General features: G+C 35.8%; 1 protein-coding gene across 15 annotated transcripts in view; it reads left to right on the plus strand.

Annotated features, from left to right (window-relative positions):
- enox2 (ecto-NOX disulfide-thiol exchanger 2) overlaps window positions 1-17741 on the plus strand; it is a 403527-nt gene that overhangs the window by 380265 nt on the left and 5521 nt on the right. For all 15 annotated transcript variants that reach the window (XR_012389699.1, XR_012389696.1, XR_012389700.1 and 12 more), the window contains 3 exons: window positions 4629-4685; window positions 7505-7610; window positions 16759-16844. Coding sequence is in view for 9 of the 15 variants with exons in the window: in XM_073921806.1 (XP_073777907.1) it covers window positions 4629-4685; window positions 7505-7610; window positions 16759-16844 (249 nt within the window). In the remaining 6 variants the exon portion in view is untranslated. The remainder of the gene's footprint in view (window positions 1-4628; window positions 4686-7504; window positions 7611-16758; window positions 16845-17741) is intronic.

Genomic DNA, 17741 nt, shown 5'->3' on the forward strand with positions numbered 1-17741 from the left:
GTTTTGTCTGATGAGGAGGAAAAGGAGAGATGAGACGGCTGTCGGTTTGAGGACGGTGTGTATTAATGAGTCTGTCCTGCTGAACGCTCTCCGGGGATTCAGATCAGAACAGCAATATCTGATTCCCCGCGCTCTAATTAAAATAACATGAGCTCCGGATGAGTCCCGGTGTTGGAAACAAAATAAAACAGTGTGAAATTCTTGCGTTAGGCTCTCTATTTACAAGGACGCAGTCATTCGAATGCCGTTTATTAAGACAAACGTTCAGAGATTTGACCAAAATTATGCAGTTGGGGTGTTTTTAAATAATGCAGGTAATGTGTTTTGAACAGTGTCAATGATCTTTTTTATTAATACAAAATAAATGGCCACTAAAGTACATTAATAAATTAAGTCTAATATATAAGCATATTCATGGCTATCAGCCAATCAGATTCAAGAACCAGACAGAACAGTTGTGTTGTCGTGATAGAGAATTTTCAGTTTCTATATTTACGATCTATAGTTAAAGTTTGATATAGTTAGAATTATTGTACTCTAGATACTATATTTAAGATGCTTTTATTCATACCAATGTTATACTTATAACAAAATACTTCAGAAAGATTCTTGGACACGCTAACATGTTGACAAATATGCAGCATTAAGAGCAGAAAATGCAAAACAATCCACTATATGGTCCTCAGTAAGGATTTCCAGTCTTCAGTAGCATCAGCGCATGAATTCTCCAGCACTGGCTGCAGCAGACACTAATGAAAACTAATGGCACCTCTGTAGCTCCAGCACACATTCGCCACACCAGCGGCGACGACAAGCCTCTTTCAATTAACCGCATGTCACCACCGCTGTCTCCCACACAGCTCTTATTCACGGCAACCTGACCACTGCGCTGCTCACGGCACTATTCTGTACGAACAATCCGTAAAACTCTCCAAATATGAAACTTAGAAAAAGTGACATTTAAATCAGTTTCAAATTGAACTTCCAAAAGGTAATGGCAATTTGAGAAGGCTAAACGGTGCACGCCCAAAAATGTGATACCCTGTTATCTTGTTCAGACAGATGTTGTTATCTCTGTTTTTTTCCTTATCTGGTACTGTGGAGCGCATCGTTTTAGGTTAAGTTTGGGTTTATCACCTCCAAGACTAATCATTTTGGAAATGGTTGGCCGGCTACTCATAATTCCGAGCAGGAAGAGAAGGAGCAAAGTCTGCATGTGGTACGGCAGTGAGTCGGGTTTGATTGGCACTTGGCGGGTGAATTTATCTGGGCACCACTGATCCGTGCTGAAGGAGAGTTCAAGGCATCAGCATGTGCACTGATGAATCACCTGAGACAGACTCATTAATGGAAGAAATGAAAATCAATTTGAACGCAGCCGTTTCTCCTATAGATCTGTGGCCATCGCTGGCGAGAGCAGTTTATTGTTTTCTGCTAGATGAATGCGTCGTGGATGTCGTACATCAGCCTGGACGTGCACGTCTCAGTGTTTGCTCTTCCGTCTCCTGCTGTGATCAACTTTATTAATCGTTTTCTTCCAATCCTAGAATGACTGTCTGAGATTTGTAGAATGTCAAAAAACAGCTCGCTGCATTAAAAAGGAGTACAATCACCAGAGATCTTTTACTCAAGTTTAATGCTAAATTAGCATATTTTCTGGTATACAAGTTCTTTTTTTAAGGTGCCCTATAGACTATTTTGAGGGATGTAAACAACAACAATGTTCACAACATATTTCCTGGTTTACATTTTCAATTTCTATAACTTCAGAGAATCAAAAAGAGCCACATATGGATAAATAACGTCATGATAGTTGTTTTAAGTTATGATTGAATTGCCTCTTGTTACCGTTATGAAATTGTTTGATAACAAGTAGAAATTGTTCATGGGCCAATGACATCACCACATTAAAATGGTCTATAATGAAAATCTGGGTATTCTAAGGCATAGTGGAATAATAAAAGATCAGTATATGGAAAGGAGCATACTGTGAGCCTCAAACACCACTGTTTCCTTGTTCTCATGTAAATTCCTTAAGTGTAAAACCCCTGTGGACAACGGTCCAATCAAAGAACAAAACCAACTGGGATGGAACTCACGGTCCACACCTTCCGCATTTGCATGTATGCTTACTTTAGGTCATTCATCCAGACCTGACAAGCAACAGACAACACAACTCATATGCAACTCTTAGATCATTGAAAAGCTCTGAAATCATTAATATGCATGCCTTAACAGTGATAATTTTCCTCCCTTAGTTATAACCATATATTTTACTTATTATGGGGGACTTTAATTTTAAAAACAAGCACCAAACTGTTTGCGTTACTGGACAATAAGAGCACGAGACATGTTTCAAACGCACATCAGGATGCAAAATGCAAGATTTACAGATTACATATTTATTCACAATTACTCCGAACAGGCAAACCCTAAGATTAGTTACATCTTTTGTTAATTTTTTAATGTTCATTGTGAAATTGGATGCGTATGCTTCAACACATGACGATGCTAAATTGTGTCAAATCACTGAGCTCAAATGTCTTCTGTTCATGTAGAGGTTGATATTAATTCCTGGCTGTGTTTTCTTTGACTATAGTTATAAAATACAATGCGACACATCTTTATCACTCTCTTTTGTCAAGTCTAATTATAATTTAGCCTTTACCCACAACAGATTTGGTGAGCTCAATAGTTTAACGTCACTCTGATTGGTTTTATATTTCTCCATGTACATTATGCTGTGTGTGTCTGTAAGAGCGTCAGAGCGGAGCTCATTGATATTCACGATGCTAAACATATATGGTCAATCATGGATCTTCTAATTCTATGGGTACTTTATAGAGTAATAAATTAGCTCATGAAACCATTTTTTGGAGATTTTTTGTTCTTACCAAAGCCATGAACCTACTATGTAGATATCAGAGAACAATTTAACTTAATTAACCAATGCAGTATATGGCACCTCTAATAATCTGAAATGTGCTCTGACTTATATTGTCAAGCATTTTTTACACTGCACATGTGTTTGTATGCTGAATAAGAGAGTTGGGTTGGTGGTCTACAGTGCATTTGTCAGACTTCTAAGAAAATACTGCTGATATAATAATTATGACCGATGTTGTTTTTTGTGTTTTGGGGTTTTAATCGATTAAAATGCCTAAATGAGTTTTTTTTTTTTTTTTTTTTTCATTGATCTGCATGCAGAGTAACAAATGTATTTAGTGGTGTATTCATTTTTGTTGTCTTCTGTGAATCATATTATGAAATGCATTCATTTTTGCCCTAAGAAAACTAAATTAAACAGTACATAATCCAATATAAAAACAGTAACTGAAATGATTTATTTAAATATATGTATAGACCATTTCAAGGTGGTGATTTCATTGGACTATGAACATTTCCTGCTTATTGACAAACTATTTCATATCTTTAACAAGAGGCAATTCAGTCATAACTTGATGTTATAACGGCTATCGTAACATTATTTTTTAATGTGTGGAACTTTTTGGACTCTCAAAAGCTATGGAAATGTAAAACAGAATATTATACGTCAAGACCATTGTTATTGTTTACATCCCTCAAAATGTTTTTTTTTTTAATTAATGCTTCAAGTAGAATATTTAAAATCAATTATGTACACCAATGCTTTTTTTAAATTTACTGTAAAATGTGACCTTGTCAGATAATATGGTAATCACATTAATTTGTATTTGTTTATTATGTTTTATATATTGTAAGTAAATTATGCAAATAAAACTTTCTTTTTCATTAATTATTTTACTTCTCTACCCCGTTATTTTAATTTAAAATGATACAACTTATTCAATTATGTAGCCAAAGGTGTACATGCTGTATATTGTCTGTTCTAAAATATAAATGATTCATTTTAACAGACTTGAAAGCTGAAGCTATCTGCTTTAATACAAAGCATTTGCATGTTATGAAGAAAATGTTTTTGGCGCTTGCCCCTCTAAAACTTGCCACAGGCGCTTGCCAATATTGTCATGATTTTTATTTTTTAATATATTATTATATTTAGCACCTCCAAGGCCCTCTGTATGCCCAGAGTCTATAATACTCTGCCATCGAGATATGGTCTTGCTCTTTCAAGGGATTTCTCCACCTGTTTTATCATCGCCAGAACAAAATCAGATCACTTCCAAAAGTAATAACATGCCTCAGCTCTACAAGGCGAGTGATTTGAGATATCGTTCATGTATGTAGCCCAGATGGCGCTAATCCAAAGTTTAATACTTGGATTTGGGGTTTGTTCAAATCCCTCACCACAAGCACGAGCAATAACAATAGTGCTGCTTGCCTTGGCGAATGCCGCTAAATATTCCGTCAGCATCAGGTTGCGTTACTAATCTCAGCAGAGCGGCTTGAAACGGCTGCCGATTAAACCGCGCTTCATTAGAGTTTCATTGAGCAGGACAAATGCTGCGGAGCTTTCGCTGCTTATTTGGCATTTGCAGAAATCCATTTGCAAACCTGACCTTCAACTCTCGCCGTGTCAGGCTTGTGATTTTACTTCCTGGCCTGCGGTTTGTCTAGTGTGAACGGTGTGTGTGAGTATGTGATATATTACTCGCTGACAGCTCTCTCTCATTCTTTTAATTGACTAGCTGGAGACGGCCGAGCGGGAGGACAGAGGCGGCGATGAAAGTGCAAATCACGCCAGCGTAAGTGGCAAACGCTGCTCTTCATTTCTCACTCTTGTCCACACCGTCACTCCTCATCACACTTCATATTGGCACATTCCAGCAGAACAGGACACTTTCAGTGCTTTGGGTTCACCAAAACACAACAATAGAAGCACAAATAGAGCAAAAAAGTGTTTTATATACTGAGATGTGGATATTTTAGACAAAGAAATAACACGTTTGGGGAGCAATTTTACTGTTACTGTATTAGCTTGCATTTTGGCTGTTTATTAGTCTATATATTATATCTGAACAGCATATTAATGCTGGACCAAATTCTATATAACATACTGTAAATATGTCACAAATCTACCCTTAACCTGTCTACTGTCTAACTAACTATTAATAAGCAGTACTTTTAAAAAGAAAGCTGTATTTAATAGTGAAAAGAATTTATTAAAAAATAGCTTCAATGAAAAGCAGAATGTTTTAAACTCATGAAGGCAATGTTTACACTAGTTTTCATTTTAAAATGTATACACTACCTGACAAAAGTCTTGTCGCTGATCTAAGTTTTAGAAACAAGAAATAATAACTTGACTTCTAGTTGATCATTTAGTATCAGAAGTGGCTTATATGAAAGGCAAAGGCCTCTAGATTACGCTTATTTTACCTAGATAAAATATGATTATGGATCTGGACTCCCAGAGTTCATCAAGTTTCTACGAATTCATCATGAGTGCCTCAATAATGTTCATGTCTGATGACTGGGCTGGCCAAACCTGGAGCACCTTGACCTTCTTTGCTTTAGGAACTTTAACATGGTGGCTGAGATATGAAAGGGAGCGCTATCCTGCTGAAGAATTTGCCCTCTCCTGTGGTTTGTAATGTAATGGGTAGCAGAAATGTCTTGATACTGCAGGCTGTTGATGTTGCCATCCACTCTACAGATCTCTTGCATGCCAAACTTGACTGATTTCTGTGAGAATCTTGGGTCCATGCGGGTTCCAATAGGTCTTCTGCAGTATTTGTGATGATTAGGATGCAGTTCAACAGATGATTAATCAAAAAAATCTACCTTCTGCCACTTGTCCAAATGATCATCTAGATGTCAAGTTATTATTTGTAGCTCTTACAAACTGGGATTGATGACAAGACTTTGTCAGGTAGTATGGGTTTTATTGCAGTTACACCTGGCATCTACACTATTCCGGCATCTTCAGCTTAAAGAATCAGAGTATTTTGAAAACTGTTTTCTGGAATATTGTGTAGCATTCCCTGATTTGTCATGCCCCACTCACATGATCATTACACAACTGTAGACAGCAAGTATGGATGGCGGCAAAATATTTGCATCCCCATAATTATAATAATAAAAAAATCTAAATAGTCATTTTTGTAATAATACTTTTTAGCTTTGTTTTTCAGATTATTTAAAAATATGATTTGGTCATGTGACAAACAAGATTTCAGCAGCCATTATTTCAGTGTAGAGTCACATGATCTTTTAAAAATCTTGTACACTACCGGTCAAAAGTTTGGGGTCAGTAAGATTTTTAAATGTTTTAAAATAAGCTTCTCCTGCTCACCAAGACTGCATTATTTTTATTTAAAAACACAGTACATATTGTAAAATTGTGAAATGTTATTGCACTATTAAATAATTGTTCAAAAGTAGTTGATAATTTAATTTAATAACTTATTCCAGTGATTTTAAAGATGCATTTTCAGCTACATTACTAAGTCTTTATAGTAACATAATTTTTCAGAAATCACTTTAATGTTAATTATTATTATTAATATTGTTAATAAAAAAATAATAATAATAAACAAAAACATGAATAAAAAAAAATTGACCTCAAACTTGACCAGTATTGTACAATTGACGATGGTTTGTTGAATCCAAAGTTCAAAAGAACAGCGTTCAATTTGTTTATTTGCATAGTTGATCTTTGTCATCAATATAAAAGTCTTCTTTACTATAGAGTATTTTTAAGTATCTTTTTAATTCACGATATTCAATATTTACTTAGTATTCCTATTGCCATTGATGATTGGATTTGGAATGAAAAAGATTTAAAATTGTGTCCATGGCAGTTTTAAATGCTCCTAAAAGGGTTGTGAAACCCTGATAAATATTTGGGAAAATGGGCTCATGTAATATTTAGTTTCACCCCCTGATGTTGACTGTTGAAGATTAAAGTGACAACTGAAGGTTAAAGTGAGTTCAGCCATAAAGAAAAATTAGCTGTTAATTTGCACACCCTCAGGTCACGAAAGATTTACTTCACTAGAACACAAGCAAAGATTTAAAGCTAAATTTGTGGTCTTTGGTGATTCATAAAAAGCAAGTAAACTGATTATATATGTTTTATGTCTGTATTAAACAAACACACAGAAACACACACACACACACTCACAATAAACACAATATGTAGAGCTATCTCTTTATGGCCTTTTATTCACTGACTATTTATTGGGGGAAAACAATTGCAGCTCCTATTCATCCATCCTATTTTGCACCCTATTCATGAAAAGTGTCTGTTATTCTCCTCTTCTCTCTTCATCCTTTTGTTCCTTCCTCTCTGTTGCTCTTTCTCTTTGCATTTTCCCTTCTATGCTGCACTCTACACCCCTTCTGTTGTCCCATTTCCCCTCCTCCATCCTCTCGCAGAACATGACAGATCATTACAGGCCAATCGAGCGCAGGAGAACTTTATTTGTCGCAGGATAAATCACTCTGACACAACTGGGCGACGAGATTGCAGGCCCGTCAGAGGCCCGGGGTAATGAGAGGAGGAGCAGAGGGCCTGTGAGAAGAAAACAACTTTCTTTTTTGTTGTTTTTTCCCGCAATAGGAAGCTGCGACGACGGCGGTGGTGTCCTGCAGCCAGGAGAAGGAAAACCTGCCAGAAAAAGGTCCCCCCAGTCCGGTGAAGTCAGAAAGAGAGGCTCTGCTTGTCGGTGAGTGTCAAGGGACCACAATACAGGCAATTGGAAGCTCTTTTCACACTTTATCTAATCAGACAGAAGGCTGTAAAAAAAAATCCACTTCTCATTATTTTCATCATCCACAGCTATCTCTGCAAGGGTGCAGGTGTTAATTGCCTGACCAAATGAGGCTCAAATGAGTCACCTCGGATGCGTTTTAATGAGGAACTTTAACATGTTATTCACAGCACACCCAGAAAGAGTGAAAGACAGAGAGTCGTGCCAAAATTGACGGTCAAAAAAACTCGTCTAAGTAGACAGCTCGCAGTACTTTGAGAAACAGTTAGAAAAAAATAATAGGATGATAGAAGAAATAATTGACTGTGTTGCATTAATAAAAATCAATGCACATCCGGTAATGTGGCCAAAAAGTGGAAGTGCCTCAGAACTTCAATTCAAAGGCTACGTTCACACTGCAGGCCTGAATCTGATTGTTTTGCCCACATGGAACTCAGATCTGTTTTTTTCTTGACAGTGTGAACAGCCCAAACCGCATGGAATCTGATCTTTTTAACTAAGATTTGTGCCACTTTCTTATGTAGTATTAAATCAGACACAGATCTGATGTTATGCAATGCGAACGCAATGTGAACGGTTATGTCGGATTTTATGTGATTTTTTTATATAATCTTCGAGCGTCTACTCCTCAGCAGCATAGTAGAATAGTAGACACAGGGGGGCAATTACTTTACCACAGAAAGTTGATTGTTCATTTTGAAAAATAATTTGAAGGCAAAACTAGTGCTTTTTAACCAATCTGGTTAACGATTGGGGTGCAGGTTGATCGCAAAGCTGAATAGTGTCTGGGGGGGGGGGGGGGGGGGGGGGTACGAGGGTACAGTGCCAGCGTCGAGGGTAAGGAGAGGACATTTTTATTTTAAGGATGAACTTTCTCTCTGAGAGAAAAAAAAAAAGAGCAGGTGCTCAAGCACCCAAACTCCCCTTCTGAACGTGTCTGTTGTTTATAACAAAGTGAAATGAAATAACTCTGCAAACAACTCCGTCTTCACAGTTTAGTCTGCGGCTGCTCATTAACCCTTGATGAGTTCACTACACCAATGGTCAGAAAGATGCACACCGCGCTTGTCATAAATCACAGATGATCATGTATTTTCAATTACAAGTGAATTATTTTAGGTTTTAAATACACATGTTCTTCTATGTTTTTGTCTTGTTTTAAGTCAACATCATTGAAATGGCTCAGATTGCTCAAGATAAATAACATGTGTATTACTGTATGTCATCCCGTTAATCTCTTATCCACATTATTGAAAAACTCTGAAGATAATATTGATGAGGAAATAAACTCTAATAGACAATGAAGTCACGTAAAAACAAATGCAAAATACATTGTACAAGATAATACAGAATATTCACAACTTTCCATGGTATTTGGATTCCCAGATAACAACCACTAAAACTAATAACAGAGGCTCATCTGGGTATTCGGAATCCTCTTGACCCTCAGCGAACATGTTCACATCCATATTTAAATGTTTATCTGTTTTGTGTCATCTTGTAAGGCTGCATTTACACTGCAGATCCTGATGGTCATTCAGATTTTGTGACTGTATCTGATTGGTTTTTTGACCAGCTTAAATCATCTTTTAAAAGTGACTCGTATCTGCTTGCCTGCATTTACACAGCACACGGCAAAGGTGCAATGGCCAGGAAAGAAATTATAATAAAAGATAAAAGAGTGCCCTTTTCTCTGTTCCTGTATTAAATCTGTTTGCATGGTTTCTTTTTTTATTATTCTTTTCAACAAGTTGTTTTACTAGAGTTTATGACAGAAAAGTTCTCATTTGGCCATCTTCTTTTAATCTAGGCTTTTTTAAACTAGTAGGCATCTTATTGTCATGTCCATGGCGTGATTTATGCACATGTGCAATAGTTTTATATTAGTTTATATTGGGTACGTGGTGGATATTGTGCACTCTCTCTCTCTCTCGTTAACATGCTTAAATACTTGTGCTATATGACAGTATAAACGTCTTTTTAGTCCTCGTATATGAGATTTAAGGTTTGCGACTCTGCTGAAGTCTGTTCTGAAATGAAAGTGTCAGACTTGATGTCATTCGCTATGGTTTATAATGACGCATGGCTCACCTTGACAGGTGAAAAACCGATCTACTGTACCTGCTTACACTGCAGACATAAGGGCACAGATCTGTTTCATATTAGATCAAATTTCACATATGAACAAGGCCTGAATCTGATTTGAGTTAATCAGAATCCATGTGATTTTTTTTTTCCTGCTTACACACGTACATGGGCCATATCCCATCTGTGCCACATGGGAGAAAAAAATGAATCAGAATTGAGTCACTTGAATCAATTGCAGTGTAAATTTAGCCTAACTGAATAACACCTAAATTAGTGTATGCTCCATATAGCCATTTTCATTTGTCAGCTTTGTTTTTAAAAGTATTCATATACTATTATGACTCAAAACAATGTTTTGTGTCAAAATTTTACGTTTTTTGGCAAGTAGCCATGTAATATGCTGGAAAAGGCAATGGTGTAGATACGCTCTTGACATCCCTAGAGCGCATGCATTGAACAGCACAAATTCTGTTTCACTTTTAAAAACATGAATAAAGTACATAAAATATAAAATAAACACTTATAAATGCAAATAACATCCTGTCCCATGCTGCAAAAGTCAATTTACATGATTTTACTGCAGTCTGGCTTTGATGAGGTATGAATGTAGAGTAATTTAGAGATGTGTGTGATGCAATTTAACTTTTTTATCCTGATTAGGTTTTGTTTTTTTTTTCATAGAGGCCAGAATTAAAACTGAATTTTGATTTAACAGACTTGGTTAAAAGTATTGCGTTGAACTGTAGGTCAAGAGTTGACGGTGCATTACTTTATTTTGAAGTTGAGTAAATTATTGGCAGGGACATTTCAGTAATTGGTGGATATTGGTGGGGACATGTCCCCTCTGTCCATGCCAATATACCCTTGGGATAAGGTACATCCAAGTGGTTGTTATCGTAGAATAACGTGCAACATGCTTATCAGCAGCCCAATGTGAACTGGATTACATGAAGTAATCGGTGTCACTGAAGTTAGCATAAATATTTCTTCACTAGATAGGGTTCTTAAAGGGTTTAAGAATTTCATCAGGGCATTGAATGTCATTCAGCCTTTGACAAAGATACTGAGGAAGAACATATTGTTTTTACAGTGTGGTTGCCATCCCATAAGAGGAAGATATAATCCAGATGTGTAAGTGTGTAGTAAAGAGCACTCATCATTCTCTTTGTTGTGTACAGTAATTGGCTTGCCACAGACGTTTGGCACAGTTGTCGAGGTTTTTATTTGTATTTTATTTGGCTTATTTGCCAGTCCAGTGACCGGAAAGAGTGCTGACCGTGCTGTTGTCCGGCACATTGCACTCTGATGAAGAAAGCAGCTTCAGTAACCTCTAGTGGAGTATGTGCTGGTTAACTTTCCATGAGCCTCGCCGTCAGCCTCTTTTGTTCCATCAGATCAGTTTCAGTTCATGCTGTGTTTGAGGTGGAGCTCCTGTCAGACGCCAAGCCTGCATCCAGACATAATGCGGTTGAGAAGTGCATTGTGATAGTGCTTTCTTGTAGTAAATGAAATGTGGTTTTGGAAGCAGAGAGAAGCCACATCACATGACAGCATCTGATCCGCTCCATACGGCAGCTGTTCTAAGCTGCCAGACTGTTTGCTATCGTTCATCCACTTTCACTCACTCTGACCCTGTGCAGCCTATGTGGATGCTAATGGCCCATTATGTTGCGATATGATGAGCCAATCATATGACATTAAACTTGAAAGGTGGTTTTGAAAGTACTACAAGATCAATATGATCAGTTTTTACTGATAAATCCACTATAGTACATGACTTTTGTCATCTGATTGACAACTGCATTCATTCTCAAGCGCAACTGCACTCATTTTTTTTCTCATGCCTTATAGATTTGTCTGAGAAACAGACTGAAATATAAGTCATTATCTGCCAAAGAGCTTCAATGCAACAATGCACCGCTGACATCAAACCTGTTGCAATACATCTTTACGTAACTCATTTTATATGTGCAGATGGCTTATATAAAAAAAAAGGCTTCACAAGTAGAAAAAGTCATATTTTATTTAAAACAAAAGTATGAGAAAGCAGGAACATTCGTCTATTAAAAGGATCGTTCGCTCAAAATAAAAAAATGTTGCCATTATAAACTAATCCTTCTCGTTTTTTAATCACTAAAGATGATATTTTGAAGAACGGTACAAACAGTGTTTATACGATCCTGGAAAACCTGGAAAAGTCATGGAATTTTGACAAGCCATTTTCCAGGCCTGGAAAAGTTTTGGAAAAATAAACAAACCCAAAATGTTTTGGAAAAGTCATGGAAATTTGTTTAACAAATATCTGAACTTAAATATATATGAGATGATAATATTGGGCAAATTTTAAATACAATTGCGATGTCTATCCCTTCACGTGACATTCTCTGTGTGGGGCAAAAAGCAATTTGCAGTTACAGCTTCACCTCTCTTTCACTTGCATTCATTGTAATTTGAGATACATTTGAGTCTCATGTCCAAAAATCAAACTCTAACTACAGAGGTAAGATAATGTGGGTGCTAAAGGCTAATTTGTGCTAATTCAATAAGTCTTGTGAAGACACAAACCAACGTTTCTAAACATTTTCTCACAAGAGAGTTTCTAAAAAAAAATTTACAGATATGAAATAAACAAACTACAGATATTTTCACATATTTTTTGATATGCTGTAATATATTTTTTCTTATTTACTACGTGTATGTAGACATTACATGAAACGTTAGGTCATGAATATTTACCTGAAAGTTTTGGAAAAGTCATGAAAAAGTCCTGGAATTTTAGTATTAAAAATGTGTACAAAACAACAGCCATTTACTTCTATTGTATTTTTGGGTGGGTTCCAGTTTCCAAGATTCTTCCAAATATCTTTCTTTATGTTCAACAGACGATCTCAAACAGATTTGCAACCACTTGAGGTTGAGTAAGTGGTTAGTAAATGTTTATTTGTGGGTGATCCGTACATTTAACTCATGCATTCAGAGTGGTACGTTCCATTCTGAACAACATAATTCAGTCTCTGCGCTGAGTTAATAAGCCAGGGTTATTTTTAATGTACTTTAGACACGGTAAACAAATCCACATTTCGGTATCAATGTTGGTAATGTGGGCCTTAGGTGCAAAGCATCAGTATAGGATATATATTAATTGGTAACCAATATGTTACTATTTGTCAGTTGTATACTGTTCAATATGTGTAACTTACGATAACGCTCCAAAAACTAGCACACCCAAATTTATGTGTTATAGAAAAATATTAATTACAATTTTTTTAAAAAGAGCAAAAATCGAAAGAAGCAAAAAAAAAAATTACAATTTAGCAGAAATTTTGTAGATTTTTGTTTTTCAATATTTTACTTGAATTTAATTGTATAATTTTTCAATTTCTAAATGTTTGGTGACTTAAATATTATTTTAGTAAATATATATGTTTAATAAATCTGCTTTGTTTAAATGCTCAAAATACATTGCCTACTCAAGTATATAATGAAGATCTTCCTCTTTGCTGTAGTTAAATAACTACTCACTACAAACCTGCTGCAACACAACTTCACAACAGTGCTGCCCCAACAGATATTACCATGCATTTTAGAAACGCAATAGCAAGAGGCATTACTCTTTCCGCCTGGTATGTCCAAACGCATTTATTGTGACCAATTATGTCCGGACAATCAATTGTAATCTGTGTCCCTTGTTTTGGTGTGCTTTCTCACAACACATTTAGAGAGTAGGTGGTCTTTAGTGGCTGTTGGAGCGCATTTAACCACATAAGCGTTTACACTATAAAAGCAATCCAGTGCAATGCATCTTCTACCACCTCTGGAAGTGGTCAAAAGTAGATAACCTCAAACCATTTTAGATTCTGTTTACACAGATTCTGTTTATCCAATTTTGATTGGATTGCTGGAAATACATTAGGTGTAAACAGGGCCATTGACACACTGTTAGTATATGCAAGTGAGAAGTGCATAAAGGGCATATTTTTTAACTATAATGTGGTAAATATATGGCTTCAGAACAATTGTGCAAATGTTTGCCATTTATTGGATGTTTACATTATTCCTTCACTGCAGATTTTAAAAAGCCAAACCTGAAGCTTTCATTCTGCCTTTGCTATATGCAAAAAAAGCAAATCACACATTTTTAAAATGACATGAGGTTGAGTAAATGTTGTCAGATCTTTGAAGTAAAGAGCACAGCTGTCAGCTCTGAGTGTTTATTTAAGCACGTAAAGCATTATATCTTCCACCAGCCATGCATTAATTACTGAAGCATTGCATTACGTTATGCAAGGTCCATTTTCTTTCCCCTAACAATGTTTGGCTTTGAATCAATCAGTGTAAATGGAAAGGCATAGTAATCCAAACACTGCAATGAAACCATGTATAATATATAAAGTATATCTACAGTCCATCAAGACTAATGGAATATTGACTATGCGGCACCTGTGCGCTTCTCTCTGGAGGGCTGCTTTGCTTTCCTGATCGCACCATAATGCATTCAGAATAATTGAGTTAACAGCACACACCTATCGCATTGAAGCCAGAAGTGCTAAATGCAGCTGTTATTGTTATTCCATACGTTTGAGTGTTTGACTGAAGCACTCGCTAGGCCGAAGAACAAGCTTGATTACGCCAAACAGCATCAAAACTGCAATTAAACACTCATAATCATTTAGAAAGTTCAAGAGGCAGAGTTAGCCGATGAGGACATCCACTTGAGGGAAAACACCTCAAGCACTTGGAATCATTTGCAAATCAAGCGCTTGGAAATATCAATTGCCGATGCAGTTCCAAAAACTGTGCGAGTTGCCTGCTTAGATTGCGTTTTAAAGCCTCATAGGCACACTTTAAATTCAATAATTATTCTGTCTTCTAGAATATCACATTTGGGCCAAGATCTGACGCTGCATTGTATCCCATGTGGAGCATGCAATGCCAAAATTCAGTGCAATATAAATAAAATCATCCAAGGTGGAAGAAAAGATGTCATGTAAAATAGTGTGTTCTGGTGTTGATATTAACTGCTAGTTTTTCTTTTTTCTTTTTTATGAAGAATATTTTATAAGTGTGTGTGAATAAATATTTATATTCAGTGGTTAAATATTTGTGACCCTGAACCACAAACCTGTCTTAAGTTGCACTGGTATAATTAAGACTTTTATTTTATGCCATAAATCGTCAGAATATTAATAATTATTATGTTTCATGATGACATGTTGTACATTTCCTACCACAAATACATCAAAACCTAAATTCATTGCAGAGGACTTCATATTAAAGGTGATTTTTTAACCAAAACAAAACAAAAAACTGAACCTTCATGTTCCAGATTTTTAAAGTGTTGTATGTTAGCCAAATATTGTACTATGCCAACAAATCATTAATCAATGATAAGCTTATTATTCTGCTTTCTGATGATAAATTAATTTATTTTTTTTAAATGCCCTTATGACTAGTGTTATTGTTTAGGGTTATATTTGAAAATGTATACAAAAAAAAATGTCATCACCTTGGAATTATAAGGTTTTATCTGCGTTCTGAATGATTTTAACACATCGATCTTTAAAGTTTTTGCATTCCACATAGCAAACAGTACGTGTGTAATACTTGTTTTTTAAATAAAAAGTCTTAAAATGTAAACAACTTATAAAAAAAACATCCCATAATGTAAATAAGTTGTCATTTAATAAGAATATGTCAAAAACTCAATTTGACAGAAATGTCAGATAGAACCTTATAATTCTTAGGTGACAATATGTTTAAACAAAGTATATTTTCAAGAAACCACAGTTCTCTTGATTAAGTAGGGTTTGTGTAAATAGTTTTACAAATGTCGTCATTTACAGCATTTTTCTTGACAGTTTTTCAGAGTTATTGTCATTGTTGTGATTAAAAACCAAGGTTATTCCACTGAGGAATAGCTGGCAGCTAGCTCTCTGCAACTCTGAAGCTAAGCAGGGCTGTCCCTGGATGGGAGACCACATGGGAAAGCTAGGTTTCTGCCAGTAGTGCTAATGATGCCACCAGGGGGTGCTTAACCTGTGGTCTATGTGGGTCCTAACGCCCTAGAATAGTGAAGGGGAAACTATACTGTCAGTGAGCGCTGTCTTTCGAATGAGACATTAAACCTTGACTCTGTAGTCAATAAAGTCATTAATCTGGTGGGCATCATAGCCAAATTCCTTGCATCGGCCCTTATCCATCATAGCCATCCACCGAATAGGCTCTATCGCTGTCTCTCCACTCCACCAATAGCTGGTGTGTGGTGAGCGCACTGGCATCTTTGTCCTGTGGCTGCCGTCGCTTCATCCAAGTAGATGCTGCACACTGGTGGTGGTCATGATTGTAAAGTGCTTTTGGTGTATGGCCATACATGATAAATGCACTCTACACTCTCAGAAGCAAAGGTATGCAAGCTGTCACTGGGGTGGTACCTTCTTAAAAGGTACAAATTTGTACCTAAAAGGGTACCTAAAAAAGGGTACATACAGGTACCTAAAAAGTACGAAAGCATTTCTTTTAAAATTTGTAGGTACTAATGTATACTTTTGAGGTACCAATATGAACCCTTTAAGTACAAATGTGTACTTTTTGAAAAGGTACCACCCCAGTGACAGCTCTCATACCTTTATTTCTGACAGTGTATAAATACACATTACGTTACGTTACAAAACCCAATATTGGATCAAATTTGGACAAATCCAACATTAAATTACTTTTTTTCAATAAAATTTAAATGACACTTTTTAACCCAACACTTGTTTGTCCATATTTGACTTAATGTTTGCTCACAACAAGCCAGCATTATTTCAGAGTGTGTAAACATGTCTGAAAACATGGCATGTCTATTTATTCTAATATTATTTTATAATCTGGTGTGATGGTTAAAATGAGTCATTTATGAGGTTTATTAGAGTTATTATGTGGTTTTAAAATATGACAGCTTAAATGTTTTGGAAGAAATCCTACATTTACAGACAGATCTGTCAGTGATTCATATTTGGCTTTGCTTCCACAGGAATCATCTCAACGTTTCTTCATGTCCATCCGTTCGGAGCCAGCATTGAGTATATCTGTTCCTATTTACAACGGCTGGACACTAAGGTATAAAACATTCCCACACACACTTTTCACGGTTGATGTGTTTTTATGCCCCAAAAACTAAAAATATACATAAATACCCTAAAAACAGTATAAATTTTTGCATTTTAAAAGCATAAAATACTTAGATTTATAAACCTTTTTATGGAGACTGATAAATGTCTACTATTTAATTAATAAATATAAATAGAAATATATATTATTATTTATATATAATTTTATACGCTTTGTTTTGACTTTAGATTTTCAGTTTAGCTTTAGTTTGTTATGATAATGATAATTTCCATTTTTATTTAACTTCAGTAGTTTTGTGCTTTATAGCGTCATTATGCAGTCCAGCTTGCTCTGATGACAAATACACTTCATCAGAATTCGCACCATGAAATAATAGCATCAATGTTTAATTTGTAACCTTCATAAAAATCCAGCTGCAGTACTTACTGACAATTAAATGTGCTGTAAAAGTGTCACATATAACAGTAAATTGTGACCATCATCGCTCCGATTCAGCATCTTGAGTGTGATGGGCCACACAGGAGATCAGTTAATCGCTGGCTTTGCTAATGTTTGTGCTGCTCTTCACATAAAACTTTTGAAATGTTTTCTTTTCAGACAGTCTTGATAAACTAAATAAGGCTCACTTATTTTTTTGTCTTCGCAACATTTCACAGAGAAGCAGTGTCATATTTTTGTATCACGCCTCTGCTGTTTGGTTTATTGGTGTGATTTCAGAATTTCACATATTGAAACTGACTTGTGATCAGTAGTTGATGAAGTACACAAATGCGCTACTTATAAAACTTTTTTTCATAAATATACAAGTGCTAATTTTCAAAGTAAAGAAGCACTTCATCTTAAATGTATTCAGGGTTACAAGTACACTAAAAAATGGTTAGCTTA

Source organism: Danio rerio, chromosome 14 (assembly GCF_049306965.1).
Source record: "Danio rerio strain Tuebingen ecotype United States chromosome 14, GRCz12tu, whole genome shotgun sequence".
In the NCBI taxonomy this organism is placed as follows: domain Eukaryota; kingdom Metazoa; phylum Chordata; class Actinopteri; order Cypriniformes; family Danionidae; genus Danio; species Danio rerio.